This window comes from Zasmidium cellare (genome assembly GCF_010093935.1).
Source record: "Zasmidium cellare ATCC 36951 unplaced genomic scaffold M409scaffold_21, whole genome shotgun sequence".
In the NCBI taxonomy this organism is placed as follows: domain Eukaryota; kingdom Fungi; phylum Ascomycota; class Dothideomycetes; order Mycosphaerellales; family Mycosphaerellaceae; genus Zasmidium; species Zasmidium cellare.
Window position 1 is genome coordinate 40,979 of NW_022986965.1, and position 21,033 is coordinate 62,011.

The following is a 21,033-nucleotide window of genomic DNA, read 5'->3' on the forward strand; positions in this document are numbered from 1 at the left end:
TGGTGATTCAGAACTTGTATGCTTCGCTGCCTATCAAAAGCATTGCTCCGCGTATTTGACTTCGTCTGGGGATTTGGGTTAAAGCAACTCTTGAGGTCGTACAATACGATCGCAGAGGCCGTCTTACGACCGCGCCTTTGACTTTGATTTCGTACAACCTTGCTTTGGCTCCCCGAACACAATCTCACGTCTCATTGCACCTGGAGGACCTTGTACATTTCCATTGCATTCCCATTGATGTCCCAAACCATCTCAAGGGCCCTTCGATACGTGGTTCTCTTTTTCTTTTTTAATATATTCAGTCTTTTCCGCCATCTCAGTGCTTGGAGAACCTTCCACGCCCAGCTCCTCCCTTACATGTACAGGTGCAATCACATCATCCTCCAGCAGGTAGTTTGTAGGCGTCGTATACTTCCAAGCAACAAAGTAGAGGATGGGCCAGGTGATCAAAGACAAAGCAAAATATGCGGCGTTTTCGTTTTCGTACGGCTGAGAAGTAGCGTCCACGCCAAATGAGACGGTAGTGCCAGCACTAAGGACTACAAAAAATGTCAGCTCCAAATGGCGGTTCAAGGCCGATCACAATTACCTCCTACGAACAAGCCTCCCACCGCGGCCGTCTTTCGTGGCTCGTTCGTCAACGTTCCGATCACGTATATGACCATGTTCTGGAAAATGCCGTATTGCGCCGCGTAAAGCATGTAAATGACCACAGCGCCAGCATAGACCGGATCGGTGCAGTCGATGCTGGGGCCAGGGACTGATCGGTCGAAGTTCCACGACGACAGCCAGACTGTTTGAGCGATGTATCTGTTGCTCAAGTCAGCTTAGCTGGAAGGGTCAGGGCCTATCCGGGAGTCTGCTCACGTCCCCGTTATCCATATCATATCGATCGTGATGCCAATGAAGGCCCGCCTTCGTCGACTGCCTAGCTTCTCGTTGTCGAGCAAGAAGCCAAGACCCAAGGCTGTCGGTATTTGAATCAAATTATTGAGCAAGGTATTCAGCGTTCTGGTACGGAGGTTGAAGATGTATGCATTCATGGACGATTGGAATGGGAAGAACATTTCAGGGGTGAAGAATGCTGGCAGCATTATCAGGATGCGCCAGTCCTTGAGCAATTGTCCCGTCACTCGAAGAGTCTCGAGTAGAGACATGCGGTCGAAGCGCGCCAGAGCAGTACCATCGGAGCGCCTCAGTTTGTCTGGCGACTTGACGAACAGCGTCAGTGCCATCGAACAGCACTGCAGCACGATGAATATAATGTACACCGAATGAGGAACTCCTTCTCGTGTTGAGTTCCAGGAGATCCCTAACGCCACAGCAGCTCCGATGGCAGCTTTCGCACAACGGTCAGTGAGAAGTCGCACGGTGAGGCTGCGATCACGTACATCCAGAAATGTTCAAAGTCCATTGAATACTGCGCCAGCTCCCCTTGTCTCTCTCTTCGGGGTAGGCCGTTGCCGCGAACATGGCCGTCGTCCACAAACAACCAGCGCTGAGTCCAAGGTATGCGCCGGCAAAGACCGGGAACCAAAGATGGCCATATACGTCGAAGTACCAAAGTGCTCCTTGGTATATGGGGTAACCCGTAATGCCGAACAACAGGGTCCATCGTGGCCCGATCGTGTTAAGCAGAGAGCCAGCGCCGATGGCCGAGAAGGAGAACACGCCATAGAGCACCCCGTTGGCGATGTTGGACATAGTAGTCGATGATGGACGGCCGCCACCGGCCCCCAGAAGCTACGGTCAAGGCCTTCAATATCACAAGGGCGACGGCTGAATCAGAATGGACGTACTGTTACCGCAAGGTACAACCCAGGGTTGAAGAACAGTGAGGCGGAGATGATAAGAATCTGAACGGAAGGGCTAAGAGCTCTAGTCAGAATACCTCCATTCAAAGGGGCACTGTCGAGACATGGACGCCGCACTTGCTGAGCCGGAGCCATGGAAGGCGAGCCGTTGTTTGGATAGTTTGGTCTTGGTGAGTACCCATCTTGAGCGTCTCAAAATCTGTAGCCGGTGATAGCGGTGGTGGAAAAAACGATCAATCGAACAGATCAAATGCTGGGTTCCAGGGGAAGTCCGTATATGACTATGTATCAGCCTTTGGCTGTCTTCAAATGGAGATGGAGCCGTCCTGATATCCCTCTCCACTCACTATCCTATTTAGAAGTTGCAGATCAAGATAAGTACATCATGTCTGATAAGTAGAAGCGATAGGCAATGGGCGGCGACGCCTCAGCCGCAATGAGGCGCGGCCGATTGATTACAAAAGTCTTTCGACACTTCCAAGTCATCAAGTCGACTTGGACGCTGTTCAGCATCAAGGGGGCTTCTTTGTTCTTGAATACATTAGCTAAAGGCAACAATCCGTGATCGAAAGACCTTGTAAAGATTGTGTTGACGCCGTGGTAATCCTGCACAATTGGTCTTGCAGATCATTCCCAGTATGTATAGACACAGCTGGACCGTGAACGCGGCTATCTTTCGGGCCCGTAGTCGAGACCCTCTACTCCTTGGGAATCGACCTCGGGCCCGTCCCTTTGTCGCGGGCCCGACTCCCTGTGAGCCACGAAGATTCTAACGTGTGTTAGAAATGGCCAGGAACGACTGCAGGAGATCACGGGGGCATCGCAGAGGAATGACGCTTTTGTGTGTAGCACAGTGTGTACAGAACTCTACCACTGAATTCTTCAAGAATGTTATCAGGATCCGTAGTCAACTCGATGATAGCCGCTCTTCGATCCGCAAGCCTGGTTCTCGTCGCTCCTTAGCTACGGCAACATCGACATAGCGGTGCTGTCAAATGAGCCGTCTGCCCTATGAAATTTCTTCCCGATCAATAAGATCTAGAAGTCCCTGCACAGTGGCTGGGTCGCTGAGGGAGCCGCAGCCTTGCTGCCCCTTGATGGTGATTTGATGATAGTAGCGCAACTGCGTCTCGTGTCAAATTATTGTCAAAGATCCTGCGGTTTTCAGGTCTCGCTCTACCCATGCATCCTAAGACTTCGTCGAATTCCATCTATCTCCTCCGTTGTTAGTCCAAGCTTCGAAATAGCAAACCCCTGGAGTCCACCTTCAAACCGTCGGTCAACCAGCTCGAGAAATTCAATCATGGAGCGTGCTCTTCGGACAGATTAGCCTGGAGATCAAGCATGGAGAGCAGAGTCGTGACTTACTCGCACCCAGCAATGGCCTTGACTCTCTCGTCGTTTATGTCGACCGTGGCTTTAGCCTGCAAAAGCTCTCGGACAGGTTCAATTTCAATTCTAGTCAAAGCAAAGTCATGAGCAATGTATTGCCGTGGAACGTTGGCGATTGACAGCAGCAAGGCTACAGCGATTCCAGAGCGGTCTTTGCCACCGGTGCAGTGAACCAGGAACGGCTTTCCTGGGTTGTTGAGCACAAACAAGAGCATCTCTCGGAAACTTTCCCTGTACTCTTCGAGGTGAAAGACCAGCATCTCCACGATCTAGATATGTAATTTCAGTTATTTATGATTCCAGAGGGTCTTTCAGGAAAGCCTCACATTCGTCCACTTCTGCTCGCTCGTCGACTTTCCTACTGAACTAAGATCTGAAGCGTTGAATTCTACGCCAGGGATATCCGGGTCTGGAAACTTGTGTCTCTCTTCGTTGGAACGTAAGTCGGATATATTCGTAATGCCTAGTGACTTCACAATGTCGTGCCTTCCGGCCTCCGAGAGCAATGCTAACATGCCCCAGCGGTAGACAAGGCCTGGTCGAACGAAAGGCGAGTACGAGACAGAGCGGAGATTGAAGGCACCATCAATTGAGTGCCAGGATGGAGAGGCCAGATAAGGGCGCAATGCTTCCATGGGAATGGTCTCGGTCATCGGAACGGACAGAAGCCTGTCGACATCATCGTGTTCTGATGGCGTGGTCGCGGTGCTGCTCGTCATGTCGTATGTCAAATACTGTCAATGAGAGCTCGACTTGCAAACTCCACAACTTGGGTCTTTATGTTCCTCAAGGGAGCCCTTGAAACTGGTGTGGAATGTGGCCACGTGTACTTGCTGGTTCATCCGAAAGACAGCTTGAAGCGGAATGAGGAAGGATTGCGGCTGGTCTTGACAGGTGTATGGGGGCAGCCGAGTGCCTCGCCTTATCTTAGTGACATCCAACGCGCGTCTATTCTCGATTATATGAGTACTCCGCAGGCACAAAGTCCCGCTTTCGCATTACCGTTGCTACATTTTCCAGGGGGGACCCACGCCGCATCGTGCGAACTGAAACGTCATTGAGGCGAGCTTTCTTTGGGAGATTTCCAGGACGATTGTATTATCTCTCAAAGTTGCTCGGTGTAAAAAAAGAAAAGGCTTCATATCAAGACCTGTCTCTCTTTCCTCTCTGACTCCGTTCGCTGCCCTGGAGCCATTGGCGCACGTGCATTACAAGGCTAGCTCATGGATCCAGTGGATCGATGGGATCAACAAATGCGCACTTCCCATAGTCCGGCACCCACTCAACTTCAAACAACCCTAACGTGGGCCCTATGTCTCCCGTAACATAACCCAATTCGTTTTGACATCGGAGGGCAAAGCTTCGACTGGCAATGCTATCTCGTTGACTCCGATCAGTCACTATAAGCACCTTCTTTCCTTTCGGTGCCCCAAGTCTTTGCAGTACACGAGCTCCGTTTCTCAGATTCGTCGTTGTGTGGCGAGCGTACGGTTCGATAGCTATGTTGTCCACTTTGACGTTCAGCTGGCTCTGAAGCCATTTCGACATCTCGAGAGCTTCGGTGTAGGTGGTGAGATTGGGATGAACGTTCCCGCCGCTTGGTATAAGAAAAGGGGCGGTGTTGGGCTTGGCGAAGAATGAGGCTGCAATTCGAGAGCGGAGCTTTCCCAGGGGTGACAGAGGTACACCATAAATTTCTGGGCCCTCACCAGGGATTAAGATCGCAGCGTATCTGTATCTGTCCCAGTCCAGATGCCTAGAGTGTCTGAGGGCCGGACCATTGAGCTCGGGAGAAATCCAGAGATCTGGGTATGCTATGGCTTCGAGTCTATCGTTGGCGGAAAGTAGCGATGAGGCAAAGGCAAAAGCATCGATTGGTGGTGGAAGCGGAGGATGCCCAGTGGCTGTGAAGTTGTTCAAGGTCCCCAAGAACAGCTCATATTCAGATGAATTTGCGGTGTAGGATATAGAGTCGATCTCAGGATACAGAGGCGAGTCCCCATCGCCGTACACGCGGAGGATGTGATTCGTGCCGTTGACATACTGAGGCCAGGCCGAGATAAGCGCCCCAGACGCATTACTTGCTTTCAGTGCCGCCGCAATGGTACTTTGGTCTGATGGTGAGATTGCATACGCCGAGACAAGGCAAGTTGGCAAGGGGCTGCAGTTGGAAGCGTTCTGGAGTCGAGCATATCGGACGTTTTGCAGGCCGCTGATTCCAGGCTGCGATAGCCATGTGGTGCTATGGCTTTGCCAGAATCTCGTCCATTCTGGAAACAGTCGTGCTTCCAGTGCCTGCTGGTAATTCTCGACAGTAGCAGTGTTGTTTGTGGCAGAGGTGCGGATGACCAAGCCAAACAGAAGCCCGACAAGGCTAACGAACAGCATCATCCTTTTGAAGCCTTCGTAGAGGAAACGCACAGGAACCTAATAACGCGTGAGTCTTTATACTCTGCCGGGGTTCAACGCTGAGCCATTGAGTTGGTCCCTGACAGTAGCACGTGGGGATGAAAGTGATGTTCATACGCTTCGCCTTTTCCCCACTTCACAGCGTCATTGCTTCATGCAGGGCGGCCACGATGGATCGCTAGCCTTCAGGACATATCGATCGAAAGTCGACCTCACATTATGGCTGTGACGACGCCAGGAGCATCTGGCTATGTCAGAAGAGTCAGCAGCTCTTGGAAATCTTCAAACACTTGATGTCTGGCGATCATCGCCCGGTGAGGCCGACTGCCAATTCTTGTGGCTTTGCAGATTCTTGTGCTTGTTGTCTTGCCATGTAGTATAATCCTTGTTTTCAGTACCTTTGTATGTCATTGTCTGCAACTTAGCCTTTGTCTATTCGATTGGAAAGCATTGTGAAGTAAGGTTGCCTTTGCCAGCAAGGCTGTAGCCTTAGACACATCATACAATTTTTCTCTTGAAGCACAATCACATTCTGAACACTTCGTGCGACAAGTGCAAGTCATAATGGACATCGTGCGTGTCCAGCGAGTGACTGAAGATGTGAGAGTTGCATGCTTTGTGATGTGACACCCGGTGCACAACACTCACCACAACGCATTGACTACTCGAGCTCTTTAAATATACTCCTTGGAACATGCATCCCAGCTTCTACTTCAAGAAGCCAGTATCGCCTGACGTTCCAAGTTCGACAGCAAGATCCTCGACTACCAACTTCAAAAGCAAGCAACGACCATCCACGCCCAACATGCAGATCGTGAAGTTACTCATCTTGGTTCTTGCCATCGTCACGCCAATCATCACCTCTCCAATCCCGCTCTTCACCCGAGGCGATGCTGACAAGGTGGCAGCTGGCCAGCAGAGCTGCAAAGCACGACTTAGGGGCTTGGTGGTCAATTACAGCACTCACATCGGCGCTCCATTCCGCCAAGAGAAGTTTGACGCCGCAATCCATCGTCTCCAGACCGATGGCGGTCTTCCAAGCTCGATCAAGTGCTACAGCGATGGCGATGGCTCTACCTAGTTCAAGTTCAACAACCTGCCAGGTCAATCGACTCTGATCAATGAGGCCCTCGATGCTACTTGGGAAGGCATCGGGTTCAATTGCCCGGACTACTAGTGGAAATATCGAGAACCTTTGACGGAAAGATAGGTCAAAGGCATCGATTTTGGGAATGTACAAAAGCAATGCGGGAGTCTCGCACATAACGATAGACAGACATGCATAGAAGATCAAATCCGTTCGAAACCTCAAAATCACTCACTTTTCCTGTTCTTCTCTACAATCTTGAACTTTGTCATCCTGCACTGCGTTTTTATCATGAAAGATACTGACGCACAAGTCAAGAAGAGACCTTCCGCCCACATTCCCGGCGCAACGCAAGGCTAGGTACAGAGATGTACCACGAACACAGATTGCAAATTCGTTGTCGCTCGTGTTTTGCCATATCTGTATCAGAAAGCGATCTTACATGTACCGACGCTAGCTGTTAGTCACATTGTTGCAAATCTGTACGATGTTCTTAGGCGCGTAAGGCTGTAGAATGCCAATCAATTCCGGCAAGAGAATCCAGTCAAGCGTGCCGTATATTGTCACCATCGGCTGTCCGCTGTACAGCACACGTGCATATATGCTTCCACCACGTACTTTCCTGTGATTCACAGTCAGTAAAGCAATCATAGACCCCAGCAAAATTTCCAACTCACCACAGCTCGAACGCAATGTTACTACCCATCCCCGGCCATCGAAGGGCTGTAATGCCAAGTGCTCCCGCAATAGGGCCGATGTCATTGTCGTGCAAGAAATCGTGCTCATAAATGATGCTCGAGTTGCCGTTTTGTACCGCTTGAAGCCGTTGTATGATTTCTGCAATGAACGGGCCTTCGACAGTCTGGGTGTACAGCAGGGCTTGAGGATTCGTTCTGTACCAGTAGTTCCATTCCCAGTCGCCACCTCGAAAGATTTCCTCGGCTTGAGCCATAGTGGCACATTGCGAGAGGTTCTTGACGTTGCAGGGGAGATTATAGCCGTTGCAGAGCCGGGCCTGAAAGTTGTCGGCGAACGAGTTGAAGGAAAATGTGAAGTCCGACTCATTCTGGCTAGCCCAAGAAAGGCTGTTGAATAGTGGTGCTGCAGCTTCAAGGTGAGATTGCCACTCGGTCGAGTTCTCGATCTCCGACAGAACTGTCGTTCGCCGGTCACATTCGAAGCTCTCGTTGGTGGTATCTACAGCTTCCGGCTGCTGATGAAGTGGCACAGGCCCTGTATGGTATGGCCAGATTCCACGCAAGACACCTCCTGCGCTCTGCTGTGTAAGGACCGATTCGCTCGATCGAAACCAGGTTTTACTGTTCGGTACCGATGGCAAGAAGTGAAGTTTCTCGCCATATACCGACCAGAGATCCTTCCCATGCTGGAAACCGTCCAGAATACCACCCACGGTGAGTTGTGGCAACTGGCACGTGCTCTTGACATAGTTGGCTGCAAAGGGGTTTGAAGGGTCAGTGTATGTCTTGCCGAAGACATGCATTGGTTGCGGCTGCGGCAGTCCGCCATTTGGGCTTGCATAGAGGAATGCCTCGACGTTATCACAGTCGTAAGCTTGATTCTAGTTCATCGTTAGTGGACATTCTTGGACAATTCTAGATTTTTTCAACTCACTTCGCCTCCCGGAAGGCTGTTGTACGACGTACGTCGCTGATGGCGCTGTATGTACTGCAGATACACCAGTTCCGCTCGCACACTTCCATTTGCTACGGGCGCCGGAAGTTGATAAACATCGGCCCGCGGATGCGGCATTGTACAGTAGTCGTATGTGCCATAAGGAGCGTTTGTCGCAGATGTGTAGGTATTAGTTTGGTAGATACTGTCGTTATATGTACTTGGCGAGATGTTGGAATACCAGCTAGTAGAGTTTATGGAAGATGGGTAGAAGGTCCTGTAGAGTACATGAGAGCTGGAAACGACAGCACTAGCAAGGCTCGGCAAAGCAATAAGGAAACTCATTGTTATGGCCCTCATGACTGGAGAGGAAGTGTAGCGATGAGAAAGATCCTGTCTCAAGGTTCAGCAGTCTCAGCGCCATTGAGGTCAATTATGTAGCTGTAGCTGTCCGAATTGACTTTGATCCTGCGACCCGCCATCTCCAATACCGACATCGGGTATACGCAGCCTGACCATGGCAGATCGGCACGCTCAATACCACGTGCGTCTGGTGACTGGCCTGGGCTGCAGGCCAAATCCTGAGAATTTTGCTGTGGGTCATTAGGCACCGCATGCTCCGGTAGTGACCGCACATCGTATGCGACCGCCATGAAAAACTTTTATGAACATCGTAGGCATCCACAACCTGCGAGCATGCGAACATGCGTTCATCGTCACTCTACATCCGCCTCTCTCGCTGCCCAGATCCACGTTTGTCCTCAGCCCTCCTCAAGAACCGTTGTCGGTCCTCCAAAGACGTACATTATATATGTATCATACATGATCCTCTGCCACTTCCCACAGCAGACTGACAAAAGTGCGGCGAAACCCTAGTGAATGAATCCTAGAATAATACATCTACAAGAACTATGTCGTGCTCTACGACCTCTTGATCAGATGTGTATTCTGCCTCTACAGTGACCAGCATAACTTGGACGCCCTCGGGGCGTTATTCACGTCTCTTGCGCGGGTGGTGATCGATCTTGTGCTCAACATTTGCTGTTCATCATGAAGCACCTGCCTCACCAATTAGAGCTGATACTGCGTAGCATAAACGATCTACAGTATTCTGTTGAGTTTGCACTACTACGACGAACCCTTTCACTGGATCCCTCTACATACTCGACACGAAGGTTCAGACCCAATGCCTTATTCCAACAGCATACGTCTCTGCGATCTGATCGCTAGATCGGCTTTCCCCATCGAATTTGATTCATGCCTGGAACAGGTATTGCTACCGAAGGCGAGGATGTGAGCATCAACCGAAAGATGTTCAAATCATCGTTGATTGGCTGTCGACTGAATGCTGTGCCTGTAGAGCTGGCACTGTACTTGGGGATGTGAGAAATTGAATGGTCCTGAATGCCAGGCCGTCTTATCGATGCCGCCTTCAGTCAGGGGATGGCCGTCGAAGGTAAGGCTCTGCAAGCTCGCATGGGGATGGATGTTGCTCTGCCGTTCCAAAGCACTCGCATGGACACGGCTGTGGGAAATCCCCGCTAGCGCAACGGCATTGCGCACGCGATCTCATGAAACTAGATTCTCCGCGTCTCTTCTCCTGCCGACTACATCCCCCATCTCCAATCCAAATCATACCGACGAGCCTTCCACGACCTCTCCATCTCACCGAACAATGTCACGGAAACGCACCGCCGGCGAGATGGAGCAAGAATTCGTGCCCGACACCCTTAACAGAATCAGCAAGAATGGCGATGTCATCTTTGAAGTTGGCGAGGAAGCGACTGCAAGATGCCGGCTTCTCGTATCCTCTGCAATATTGATACAAGCCTCGACCACCTTTGCCGCATTGCTGGGCCCTCGCTTCCGCGAGGGACAGCAACTTGCGTCTGCCAATACCAATGGGCCTGTAACCATTCCACTTCCAGAAGACGAGCCGCAAGCAATGTCAGATCTACTCCGGTTGCTTCATTTGGTCAATGTGCCTCAGCTTGCATCTGCCAAGGACATCAAACGCATACGCTCGTTTGCAGTGGCGGCAGACAAGTGGTGTTGCGTGGAGGCGCTTCATCTGCAGTCGCAAGGCATTCTTCTGAACTCACTCAACACGCTGAAAGCCCCTGACAGGGACGTCAGCAATCCACTTGAGTACGGGCGGCCTATGACTGAGCTGGCGAGCGCTGCACTTCTGCTCAATCAGAATGGATCATTTTCGTCTCTTATAAGGCGGTTGTTAATGCACTTCACGGGATCGTTCCTGCAGTTGGCACCGGATGTCGAGGCTAACGTCCTGCCATTGGAGTTTTACTGTGAGTTCTACTTTTGAGTCGAAACGGCCACTGTTCGGCATGGGACCGTGTTGCTGATCGTATCTTTCAGTCGTTCTTGAAGAAAGGCGAACAATGGCCCGAGAAAGCATATCGAAAGGACTCACACAGCTTGCGGCTTCATGCTCCAAGTGCTGCAGGAAAACTACCGCAGCACCTGCGCTCGAGTTTCAGCAACACATCGCCAAGCACTTCCAAGGTCGATAACCGCCGTCATGGCTGGACTCGACCCGTCAGCTGGACGAAGCTCTGGTCCAAGTTCGCGGGTTGACACCTGTCACCAAGGTGGATTTGCTGCCTCGTTGTCTAGACTGTCATACAACGTCAACCATTGGCAATGATGAATATGAGAAGGTGACAAGAAACACGGAGATGATGTGCACCGGGTTGTCCATTCAGTGCGTATGGTCGAAGTGCATCTCCTTCAAAGACATGATGTTCCTGTGTAACGAGAAACCCGAGCACAATGAAATCGACTCCTAGGACTTGGTGGCGGGTGTCGTCTGGGTGCTTTGGTCGTGGGGACCTTGTATGACCTCGAACATTTTGTTGTCAAGGGACCCAAACGAGGATTATCTGCGTGATTTGATCAACCTTGATGCATTGCGAGTGAGCATCCTCGGATACAAGACCATTCAGTAATATACCACGGGCTGTATGTTATTGTCGCTGTTGCCGTGAGTACGAGTAAGCTCTCACAAGACGGACAAGGCTGCACGTGAAGACACAAAGTTCCCGGCTCAACGGCGTAGGGGTCATGGATCTGCCCCATGCGCACGCCTCCCCAACTTAAATCATGGCGGCCCCTCGTCCGCTCACCTTCCCTTCCACCTCTCCATCAACAGCAATGTCCAGGAAACGTACTGCCGACGACATGGAACAAGAAACGGATTCCGCAACTGGCCTTATCCAACTTAGCCGAAGTGGCGATATCATCTTCGAGGTCGGAATGGGCGAGGAGCAGCGCCGGATCCAGGTGTCTTCGGCACTTCTCACTATGTTTTCAACAGCGTTCGTAGCACCCTTGGGACCTCATTTTCGCGAGGGTCGCAATCTCGGCGACGCCCAAAACCCAGCCACCAAACCGCTTCCCGAAGACGAGCCAGAAGCCATGTCCGACCTCTTTCGCCTGCTTCACCACGTCCCGGTCCCAGCCTTGGCCACTGGTAGAGATGCCAAACGCATCTTCGCGTTTGCTAGAGCAGCCGACAAGTGGTGTTGCAGTGAGATACTCGGCCTCCAGGCCCAGGGAATGCTGCTCGCTGCTCGACTTCGACTGAAGGAGAAGTTCGGACGTTACGAATTTCACCTGCTCCAGCTCATCGCGGCAAGTTACCTCTTCAATCAGGATCAGCTCTTCGCTAGCCTCGTGGGGATGTTGAGACTGTCTTCTAAGGAATCGTTCCTGGATCTGTGCATCAAAATGGACGATGCGACTCTTCCAGAGCATTTCTATCGTCCGTAGTTTCTCTTCTAGCGCCATCATAGTCGAGAGCTGACAGTACATGCAGTCCTTCTCGCAAACAAGCGCGAAGCGGCGAGGGAATTTGTCTCTCATAAACTGTCAAATCTGGCTACATACTGTGAGGCTTGCTACAGCCCACTTACCGCTCAAGGTATCGCAGAGCGTCAACTTTACATCTTACAGCAGCTAGACGACCCGGTACAGCCTCCATGGCTGGACAGCCACTGGACCCTGGAGAATGCATTGCGGCAAGTACGATCGCTCAAGGCTCTAGGCAAGCGCGAAGAGGATAGATGGTGCGGGCATTGTGGCGAAGCGGCTCGAATGGACAGTGACCAATACGAAGCCATTGGCGATGAGGTAGAGATGTCCTGCATAGGGTTGACGGTCCAATGCGTTAGACAGAGTTGTTTGAGGTTCGAGAAGGACTCCTTCCGATGCGTCAGAAAGGAACACTGTGACCTGGGCAAGGTGCCGTTGTAGCCGCTGCTGCGGTTACCTTTCTCTGCGTGTGGCTTCCATAGCAATGTTAGATTCAAACCTGTTCACCAAACATCCGTCTCTTCCTTGCGATCCCCGCGTATATTGCTGGCAAGGACAAGGCTCCAAGCCCCCAGCTAGCGCGATGAACTTGCCCGTGCGCACCGCTCCACAAACACGACCCCAACTTTGAGATGTCGCGTCACATCCTCTTCTCCGAGTCCCAATTCCACACACATCCGACCATCACAACATCACACACCAAGATGCCCGCAAGGAAACGACCCGCCCGCGAAATGGAAGTAGACTCGAGAGCCGCAGTTGGCAGCGGCGGCGTGGACCACATCAGCAAGAACGGCGATGTCGTCTTCTACTTTCCGGGCACTCCCACGAACGGCAACAACAAAATCACCAAGATTCGAGTCTCTTCCGCCATCTTAACGATGACATCCCCCGTCTTCGCCACGCTATTGGGCCCTCACTTCCGCGAAGGACAAGAACCTCGAAACCCGAGCAGTCCCCTCGAGATCCCGCTCCCTGAAGACGACTTGCAGACGATGTCTGATCTATGCCTTCTGCTGCATCACATCTGCGTACCTGAGTTTGCTTTGGCCTCGGATCTGGACCGCGTGGTGGCCTTCGCAGTCGCGGCCGACAAATGGGACTGCACAGAAGCGTTGACGCTGCAATCGCGAGGGATTCTGCTCCAGGCTCTGTATCACAACGTCGTGAGCGACGATGGCGTGGGGTTGGCCAAGCTCGCCACGATCGCGTATTGTTTGAACGAAGAGCAGATCTTCGCCGATGTGGTTGATACGCTCATGTTGAACTACGCAGGATCGTTCTTGGAAGTGAAGAATGAGTTGGAGGAGAGCATTCTGCCCGTACAGTTTTACCGTCAGTATCCCTCGCTATCATCGATCGTCCAGAAGGACGCTGGTCATGCCCGCCGCAAAGCTAACCGGTTACCAAAGTCGTCCTCGAAGAAAGACGAAGCAAGGCTCGTGAGAAGCTATCAGTCGGACTTCGAGAACTTTCATCCTTCTGCAAGAGATGCAAAACCACCATGGCCAAAGGCGCCGTTGACAGCGAATACCTGCGACACATCGCCATGGACGATCCGGAAAGTGACTGGCCTCCTGCCTGGCAAGAAAAGTCCATCACGTTGGACAAAGCCTTCAACCACATCCGCTCCCTCAAGCCCATCGCATTCCGGCCGATGGTTGCCTGCAAGGATTGTGGTAGCCGGATACCCACTACTGTGCACCGGGCGGACTTTGAGGCATTGTGTCGCAGGACCGCGCGGCTATGGGAAGGCCTTTCGCTGGCCTGCATTGGAGAAGACTGCTTGTTGTTCAAGGAGGATTCGCTTCGATGTGCGTACGAGGGCGAGGACGCCGAGTAGGATGTAGCTGCTGTGTAAATATCTCTCGTCGAAGCTGGATATGTAAACGAAGGTTATGTCAGGAGCGACTGGATGCTGCTGCGGCGGCGGCGGCGGCGGCGGCGGCGGAGTGTACATACTTGTTGCGGGGCCAAGAGAGAATGGCGGTCTGTCCATTCTTCCCACGCCACTCTCAGCTACGACCGAAGTATCTAAGAGTCCAATCCGCAACCATTGCTGCTCCCAGCCATCGTAGGTCGCCGTGCCATGTTCGTTCGATCGTGAAGAGAGCCTCGCATCTCTCACCAGCCACCAACATCACCCCAAACCTCCCACACCCCTCCTCTTCCCAACCCTCATCACCATACCCCGCCCCCAATAGTTCTACCTCACCCCACAAAAACAACCCACCACCCACCACAACCCAACCCGAAAAGCACCAACCAAGTAAACACGGGCGACGTTGTAACGCCCAGCCAAGAAGCAAAGTATTCCAGCCATGTTCTCCTCCTCCTTCTCCTCCTGCGACTTCTTCGTGGTTTGGGAGGTTGCTTCTCTTTCTCTTTCTCATGATCGTTGCTTCGTTCTTCGTTCTTCGTGCTCTCTGACGGTGCTGATGGTGCAGACGGCCCAGGTGCTTCGGGGTCGGGTGGCGATGGCGTTTCCTTGCTCTCGGGTCGATCTGCTTCCTCCGTCGTGGGTGGAGGGGATGAAGGTGAAGCCATGCTGGATCCGCCCATTCTCTTCGGCCTGGTTGGTCTGAGAACCCCGCGATTCTATGCCTGTTCGCCTTCAAGCTTGAGCATAAGGTGGAGCGACATCATCATATGTTGAGTGGGTTAGAATCTCATAGCTGCATGATTGAACGGCGAAAGGTCGATGATAACAAGTCAGCATTACCATTCCATCGCTCTCTCACTTACTGGGCTAAACCGAGGACGAAGCTCCCCTTGTCAACTCCGCAACCCAAACAGACGTCAATGACAAGGTCTAAGACGTATCGGACACCAGGATAGTACAAAGTTCGCTGGGATTTCAGAACGTACACGCCTATGAGAGGTAGTAGTTAACAAACAACAACACAGCAAACGCCGATACTGTGGCGCTCGTCCCATCTCGCCATCTATATACCCAAGGTGAACTCGACGCCCACGTCGATATCTCGTGCTGTAAAAGCATAAAGTCAGCGTACGATTCAAATATCACAATTGAAAGGAGATGAACTCACCAATCTTCACAACCTTGCTGAACTGCACACTCTTCTCTGCCGCAGTCTGCAAGTCATCAATGCTGAAAATCTTCAAACCACTCTCGTTGATCAGCTTCTGTGCCTGCTCCATGTTGGTTCCCTGCAATCTCGCAATAACGGGTGTCCGCAGGTTCATGCTCTCGACAACGTTGATCAAGCCCTTGGCGATGGCGTCGCATCGCACGATACCACCGAAGATGTTGACAAAGATGGCGGTGACCTTAGGGTCGGAGGTGATGAGGTCGAAAGCGCTCTTGATGGCCTCTGGGGTCGCACCACCACCGACGTCGAGGAAGTTGGCAGGGGCACCACCGTTGAGCTTGATGATGTCCATGGTGGCCATGGCCAGACCAGCACCGTTCACCAAGCAGCCGATATCACCGTCCAGCTTGATGAAGTTGAGGCCGGACTCGCCCGCCTGGACCTCATCTGCATCCTCCTGCGACGTGTCGCGCCAGCTGAAGATCTCCTTTTGCCTGAACTCTGCGTTGTCGTCGAAGTTGAGCTTGGCGTCCATGCAGAGGACCTGGTGGTCGGAGGTCTCGGAGAGAGGGTTGATCTCGATCTGGGTGGCATCCTTCTCCATGAAGATCTTGTACAGCTTCTGGATGGTCTCCTTTGCGTCTTGCACGCACTGCTCGCTGAAGCCGAGCTTGGTGGCGACGTCTCGGGCAATCTCGTCGGTCACGCCCTGGTGGATGTCGATCTTGGTCGTGATGATGGCATCGGGGCTCTCCTTGGCGACGGTCTCGATGTCCATGCCGCCCTGGCTGGAGGCGACGATGACGGGGCTCTGGGACTGGCGGTCCATGAGGATGGCCAGGTAGAACTCGCGGCGGGCGAACTTGCGCTCGACGATGTAGACCGAGTTGCAGATGCGGCCGCGCTCGCCCGTCTGCTTGGTGATGAGCTTGTGGCCGATCATCTGGTCGGCGAGGATGGACGCCTCGCGCGGGCTGTACACGATGCGCACGCCGCCCTTGAAGCCGTTGTCGAAGTGGCCCTTGCCGCGTCCACCGGCCAGCACCTGCGCCTTGATGACCATATCCTCGCCGCCAATCTTGCTGGCCACCTCCTCGGCCTCGCGCGGCGAGTGGGCGACATTGCCCTTGGGGACGCCGATGCCGTACGAGTCGAGCAGCTGGGCGGAGCGGTACTCGTGGATGGACAGGTTGCGGATCTGCTGCCTGATGGGCGCTTCCTGTGGGCGAGAATTGTTTGGTTAGCCGGTGACTGTCCCGGGGGTGATTGTGAGGGCGATTCGCACCTTGAAGCTCTGCAGAGCAGAGGCGACTTGCCTGCTGCTACGAGCGAGCTTGAACATCCTGAGCCAGCCCGCGGGTGTAGGAAGAAAAGGAGGGAGAGTTGGGGGATCTTTTGCGTGGTGAAGCTCCCAAGCGCAGCTCTGAGGTTGGCTGCACAGGTTGCTTCTGCGTTCGGCAGCCGCCCGAACCTTCCCTTCCGATTGGCCGTGCACCTCGCTCTTCCGACATTTTCCTATACCCGCGGCCAATTCACGACACATTGATGCACATTGATGAGGATTGATGAGGATTGATGAGAGACTCGCCAATGGTTGACCAGATCCCCGAATCAGAAATCTGGGCCAGCAGGAGCAACGTCCTGTTTGCGCGGAGTCAACGAGTGCTGCAGTCATGGATCCCCTCCAACCAAAGCAACAACCAGCAAGACGAGGACGATGAGAGCGACTTCAAAGGGACACGGGATGCTGCTGGCGTGGGCGCCGTCAACCAAGATGAAGACTCCGAGCTGGACGGCATCCTGAGGCGCAAGCGAACCGACAACGACAAGCTGCTCGAACATCTCATAGGCAAAAAGGCCGCCGAAGCACGGAGGAAGTCGCAAAGAGCAGATGCTGGCAAGAGCATGTCCTTGTCCAAGCATGCTGCTCCCAAGCCCATCACATCGACGAGCGGCAAGGTCAGAGTGGCATCTCGAGCACAGGATAGTGAGGATGAGGAGGAGGAAATGGGCAGGGCAGCAACTTTCACATCCAAGCAGAGGAGGGATGCCAAAACTCCCGCATATGCAACGGCTGGTGGGCAGGCAGATGTCGAGGTGGATGCTGATGCTGAGCCACCGGATCCAAGGGAGGAACTTGCGACGGTGAAGGAGCTGGTGAAGCAGGATGAAGAGCAAGACACGAAGCCAAAGAGGCGGAAAGTGGGAAGTTATCTGGATGAGGTGCTGGCGCAGAGTGGGAAGAAAGGCAAGAAGAAAAAGAAGAAGACGAAAGGGGGGGAAGGTGGATGATAGATGCGGCATTCGATGGCCTGACCACTGTTTAAAGAAGAACCTGCGGATATACTGCTCAGCGCATGAATACTTTTTCTCAAGATACCCGCTATGCACAGAAGATGATAGCACAAAAAGATTCATATCTTACTCCCTCACAATCAAACTCGCCATTCCCATCCCCGTCCCAATACACATGCTCACCACACCCAACTCTTGGCCCTGCCTCTCCAACTCCGGCAGCAACGTCGCCAACTGTCTCGCCCCCGTCGCGCCCAAAGGATGACCAAGCGCAATGGCACCGCCCTTAGGATTGACCTTGTCCTCATCAATCCCCAGCTCCCTCACACAATACACGGCCTGGCTCGCAAAAGCTTCGTTGATCTCCCAGATACCAATCTCCTCCTTCTGCACGCCAGTATACTCCAACAGCTTGGGAATCGCCAACGCAGGCCCAATGCCCATCTCATCCGGCTTGCATCCCACCACCTGCGTGCCCGCCCACTTCCCAATAATACTGCTCGTCAACCCCAACTCCGCCGCCGTGCTCCTCCTCATCATCAACGCCGCCGCCGCCCCATCGCTGACCTGGCTGCTATTCCCCGCCGTTGCCGTCCCCGTCTCCTTAAACGCCGGCTTCATCTTCGCCAGCGACTCTGGTGAGCTATTCGGCCGGATGCCATCATCCTTGCTCACGGTAATCCCCTCTTCCAGCTCAGGCTGCTCCGGGTTCGGATGCCACCTCGTCGTGACAGACACAATCTCCTTGTCGAACAACCCCTCTTTCTGCGCCTTCGCGGCCTTGAGATGCGACTTGGCGGCAAAAGCATCCTGCTCCGCCCTCGCAACCCCATACCTCTCCGCGACATTCTCCGCCGTCAACCCCATCGACATGATACACTCCCTCGCATCCTTGACCTCGCTCTCCTTCAGCGCGCCCCAGAGTTGGGTGGGGATCGCCCGACTCCCATAGTTCTTGGTCATGCTCTCCATCCCTCCACCGACACCCACATCGATCATCCCCGTGGCAATCGCATGCGCCACGCCCGTAATCGCGCTCAGCCCACTACTGCACGCGCGATTCACCGTCTGGAACGACGCCGTCTCCGGAACCCCTACATGCAGCGCCGCCATGCGTCCCGCTTTCGAGCCGCCCAGTTCACTCAGCACCGTACCGATGTGGATATCTTGGATCTTGGAAGGGTCGAGGTTGGGGTTCGCGGCCAGCGTGGCGCGGAGGACGTGGGCGAGGAGTTCGTGGTCCTGGGCATCTTTGAAGCCGCCCTTTTTGGCGCGCGTGACGGGCGTGCGGAGGGCGGAGAGAAAGACGATGTCGGTGGGTTGTTTGGTGAGGATGTTCCTGGTGCCTTTTTGGATGATGGAGGCCATGTTGAGGAGGGTATGTGGGAGTGGTCTGTAGCTCAGTTCTGTTGCTGCTATATCCCTCTACCCTTTCACAACGACGGACCGGTGATAGACGATGTGACAGAGGATTGGAAGAAGAGGAAGTGACCTACAGAGTAAAGGAGAAGTTCTACATGTGCCATTCAAGAATAATCTCGTTCGGCTCGGAATGGTTCGTGATGTCTGACCGTGCGGTTGTAGCGGAGGAGGGAGGAGGAGCTGGGGTTGGCTGCTGCTTGACTTTCGGGAGTCTGCTTCGGCACAGGAACCGGCCCGGGTGAGTCTTTAACCGGCAACTGACCACTTCACTTCACCCTTCACCTCTCATAGGGGTTGGTGTGAGTACGAACTCGTTCCTCGCTGGCGATGCGGTGATTCGTACACTCACCAGTAGAAATCATTGTCTTCGGTTGTCAGTGTCGTCCAGAGGACTTGTAATAAAGTGATTACCCTCTATTTGTAACAACACTCTATTCCTATTCTTTAAGAGGTTTGGTAAAATTATTTAGTACTCAATAGTAAGAAACGCGTTGATAAGTCTAAATACCATACTCAACTGTCGATCGATTTACGCAAGTACATCAAAGAGTGTAATGTTCAAAAAAAAAAGGCAATACTAACTCCGAAACAATTTTCCTTCGTAATCTCCCAAAACCGGAAACTCAGACAATCATCTCATGCCCTAGGACATAGATTGTGGAAACAAGGGCGACCAGCCTGAATCCCTCAGCCAGACGCCCCATATGCCCACAGAAGAGCATCACCGACGCTACCATCGTCGTTAATTCTGTGCAGTTGAAATGCCTGTCCGTTGTCATGACCAGTGGACTGCCAGTAGGCGAACAGCGTGTTGACGACGGCGATGAGTGTTTGAGAGTTGACGACCGTGGCGATCGGGGTGACGGGAGTGATGTGAAGGGAGTTTGGGCCGGCATTCGGATTGAGAAGCGCTCCAGCCACGGTCGATATCTGCATTGTCCACCAGCGGGCGCCCAAGGTGTACACTGACCGAGAAAGATAGTTCTGTCCAAAATTTGCGTGTAGGCCATTGATGAGCGTGGTGGTGTCCATCCCTACCGCATTGATCGCCGACCAGGTGCCTCCTAGAGCGACCCATCTCAAAGGGTAGCCGGGCACAACTCCATCCGGTAATCTTTTCTGGAGGTCCCTGTCCTTGAGATCTTGCTTCCAGCCTTGGTCGCTCACGTCCTGTACCGGCAGGTCCCTCCATCTCCGTCATCGTTTGCAATGTCGTTGCTCATCGAAGAGATGGACGACAGACGCCTTTTTCGGAGATCTTCCTTGATGTTGTCACCAGGGCCGTCAGGTTGATATCCACGGTTATACATAGCGATCTGCCACGTGCCAGCTTTGGAGTCTCTGTAGTGCATTTGTCCGGAAACGTAGAATTTGCCGTTGTACTCCCGAGGACACGAGGTGAGAATTGTCTTGGCTTGGGCATACAACTCCTCAGACCACATCTGCACATGATTTCCACAGATTGCAATGCCACAGGTCTCGTAGACCCACTGTATAGTGCAGTCATTCTTTGCGAAAGCCTGGGTATGCTGTGAGTAGCCCCTTCGAAACAAGCCGCCCTCGAGGGCTTGTTTACAATCCTCGTAGGCCGGGCTATAGTCGGGGTGCGAATAGTCGGTAGTACATATTGCGGTTTTGTCTTTGTCGCCGATTTGTTCGTCTCTCGTAGACGCCACGTCCTCGCGGGACCCGAGAGTGGCTGCTGATGCTAAAAGCGGGAGGAATATGGACCAAAACATCTTGGCATACATGTCCAGGAAAGGTAGTTATGTGATTAGCAGAGGAAATAGTTGTCGTTGAAGGAACGGCTGGCAATACTATTGCGATGTGGAGAATGAAAGGAGACACTCGAGAAGAGAGGTTCGATGTTGATGAACCGTGGTGCTCGCTGAACAAATGAAAAACAAATGAGATAGATGGCTGAAGATATCAATCACTAGAAATGCTCCATAGGCTCCTTATATGCCGAATGTCTTGTTGGCACGGATAGCAGGAATCTATTTCAAGTTGCGACTGTTGTTGGTTCTTAGTCGATCACCTTTAAAACGAGACTCGGCTGTTACTTGAGATGTGTAGCAATACATGACTGATACAT

The 21,033-nt window shown here is 52.9% G+C and overlaps 12 protein-coding genes across 12 annotated transcripts; 5 read left to right on the top strand and 7 right to left on the bottom strand.

Moving 5' to 3' along the window:
* Positions 1–252: 252 nt before the first annotated feature.
* Positions 253–1,949, bottom strand: M409DRAFT_36848 (uncharacterized protein; the record flags this gene model as incomplete). The annotated part of the gene is made up of 5 exons (XM_033810624.1): positions 253–539; positions 590–810; positions 868–1,339; positions 1,392–1,743; positions 1,806–1,949. 5 exons carry the CDS (start codon positions 1,947–1,949, stop codon positions 253–255), a joined length of 1,476 nt encoding a protein of 491 aa, XP_033666472.1.
* Positions 1,950–2,852: 903 nt separating this feature from the next.
* Positions 2,853–3,925, bottom strand: M409DRAFT_55486 (uncharacterized protein; the record flags this gene model as incomplete). The annotated part of the gene is made up of 3 exons (XM_033813017.1): positions 2,853–2,937; positions 3,183–3,475; positions 3,533–3,925. The coding sequence occupies 3 exons, from the start codon at positions 3,923–3,925 to the stop codon at positions 2,853–2,855; spliced, it is 771 nt and encodes a 256-aa protein (XP_033666473.1).
* A 502-nt stretch (positions 3,926–4,427) lies between these two features.
* Positions 4,428–5,597, bottom strand: M409DRAFT_55487 (uncharacterized protein; the record flags this gene model as incomplete). Its single annotated transcript, XM_033813018.1, has 1 exon — positions 4,428–5,597. One exon carries the CDS (start codon positions 5,595–5,597, stop codon positions 4,428–4,430), a length of 1,170 nt encoding a protein of 389 aa, XP_033666474.1.
* A 712-nt stretch (positions 5,598–6,309) lies between these two features.
* On the top strand, positions 6,310–6,696 carry M409DRAFT_23879 (uncharacterized protein; the record flags this gene model as incomplete). Its single annotated transcript, XM_033806984.1, has 1 exon — positions 6,310–6,696. One exon carries the CDS (start codon positions 6,310–6,312, stop codon positions 6,694–6,696), a length of 387 nt encoding a protein of 128 aa, XP_033666475.1.
* A 459-nt stretch (positions 6,697–7,155) lies between these two features.
* Positions 7,156–8,679, bottom strand: M409DRAFT_36849 (uncharacterized protein; the record flags this gene model as incomplete). Its single annotated transcript, XM_033810625.1, has 3 exons — positions 7,156–7,324; positions 7,380–8,281; positions 8,335–8,679. 3 exons carry the CDS (start codon positions 8,677–8,679, stop codon positions 7,156–7,158), a joined length of 1,416 nt encoding a protein of 471 aa, XP_033666476.1.
* A 1,330-nt stretch (positions 8,680–10,009) lies between these two features.
* M409DRAFT_23881 (uncharacterized protein) lies at positions 10,010–10,660 on the top strand (the record flags this gene model as incomplete). Its single annotated transcript, XM_033806985.1, has 1 exon — positions 10,010–10,660. The coding sequence occupies one exon, from the start codon at positions 10,010–10,012 to the stop codon at positions 10,658–10,660; it is 651 nt and encodes a 216-aa protein (XP_033666477.1).
* A 797-nt stretch (positions 10,661–11,457) lies between these two features.
* M409DRAFT_55490 (uncharacterized protein) lies at positions 11,458–12,126 on the top strand (the record flags this gene model as incomplete). The annotated part of the gene is made up of 1 exon (XM_033813019.1): positions 11,458–12,126. One exon carries the CDS (start codon positions 11,458–11,460, stop codon positions 12,124–12,126), a length of 669 nt encoding a protein of 222 aa, XP_033666478.1.
* A 746-nt stretch (positions 12,127–12,872) lies between these two features.
* Positions 12,873–14,011, top strand: M409DRAFT_23883 (uncharacterized protein; the record flags this gene model as incomplete). Its single annotated transcript, XM_033806986.1, has 2 exons — positions 12,873–13,503; positions 13,581–14,011. The coding sequence occupies 2 exons, from the start codon at positions 12,873–12,875 to the stop codon at positions 14,009–14,011; spliced, it is 1,062 nt and encodes a 353-aa protein (XP_033666479.1).
* A 1,102-nt stretch (positions 14,012–15,113) lies between these two features.
* On the bottom strand, positions 15,114–16,563 carry M409DRAFT_67001 (uncharacterized protein; the record flags this gene model as incomplete). Its single annotated transcript, XM_033817206.1, has 3 exons — positions 15,114–15,157; positions 15,219–16,440; positions 16,507–16,563. The coding sequence occupies 3 exons, from the start codon at positions 16,561–16,563 to the stop codon at positions 15,114–15,116; spliced, it is 1,323 nt and encodes a 440-aa protein (XP_033666480.1).
* Positions 16,564–16,811: 248 nt separating this feature from the next.
* M409DRAFT_23885 (uncharacterized protein) lies at positions 16,812–17,513 on the top strand (the record flags this gene model as incomplete). The annotated part of the gene is made up of 1 exon (XM_033806987.1): positions 16,812–17,513. One exon carries the CDS (start codon positions 16,812–16,814, stop codon positions 17,511–17,513), a length of 702 nt encoding a protein of 233 aa, XP_033666481.1.
* A 129-nt stretch (positions 17,514–17,642) lies between these two features.
* M409DRAFT_67002 (uncharacterized protein) lies at positions 17,643–18,884 on the bottom strand (the record flags this gene model as incomplete). Its single annotated transcript, XM_033817207.1, has 1 exon — positions 17,643–18,884. One exon carries the CDS (start codon positions 18,882–18,884, stop codon positions 17,643–17,645), a length of 1,242 nt encoding a protein of 413 aa, XP_033666482.1.
* Positions 18,885–19,625: 741 nt separating this feature from the next.
* On the bottom strand, positions 19,626–20,689 carry M409DRAFT_55492 (uncharacterized protein; the record flags this gene model as incomplete). The annotated part of the gene is made up of 2 exons (XM_033813020.1): positions 19,626–20,067; positions 20,106–20,689. 2 exons carry the CDS (start codon positions 20,687–20,689, stop codon positions 19,626–19,628), a joined length of 1,026 nt encoding a protein of 341 aa, XP_033666483.1.
* Positions 20,690–21,033: the final 344 nt, after the last annotated feature.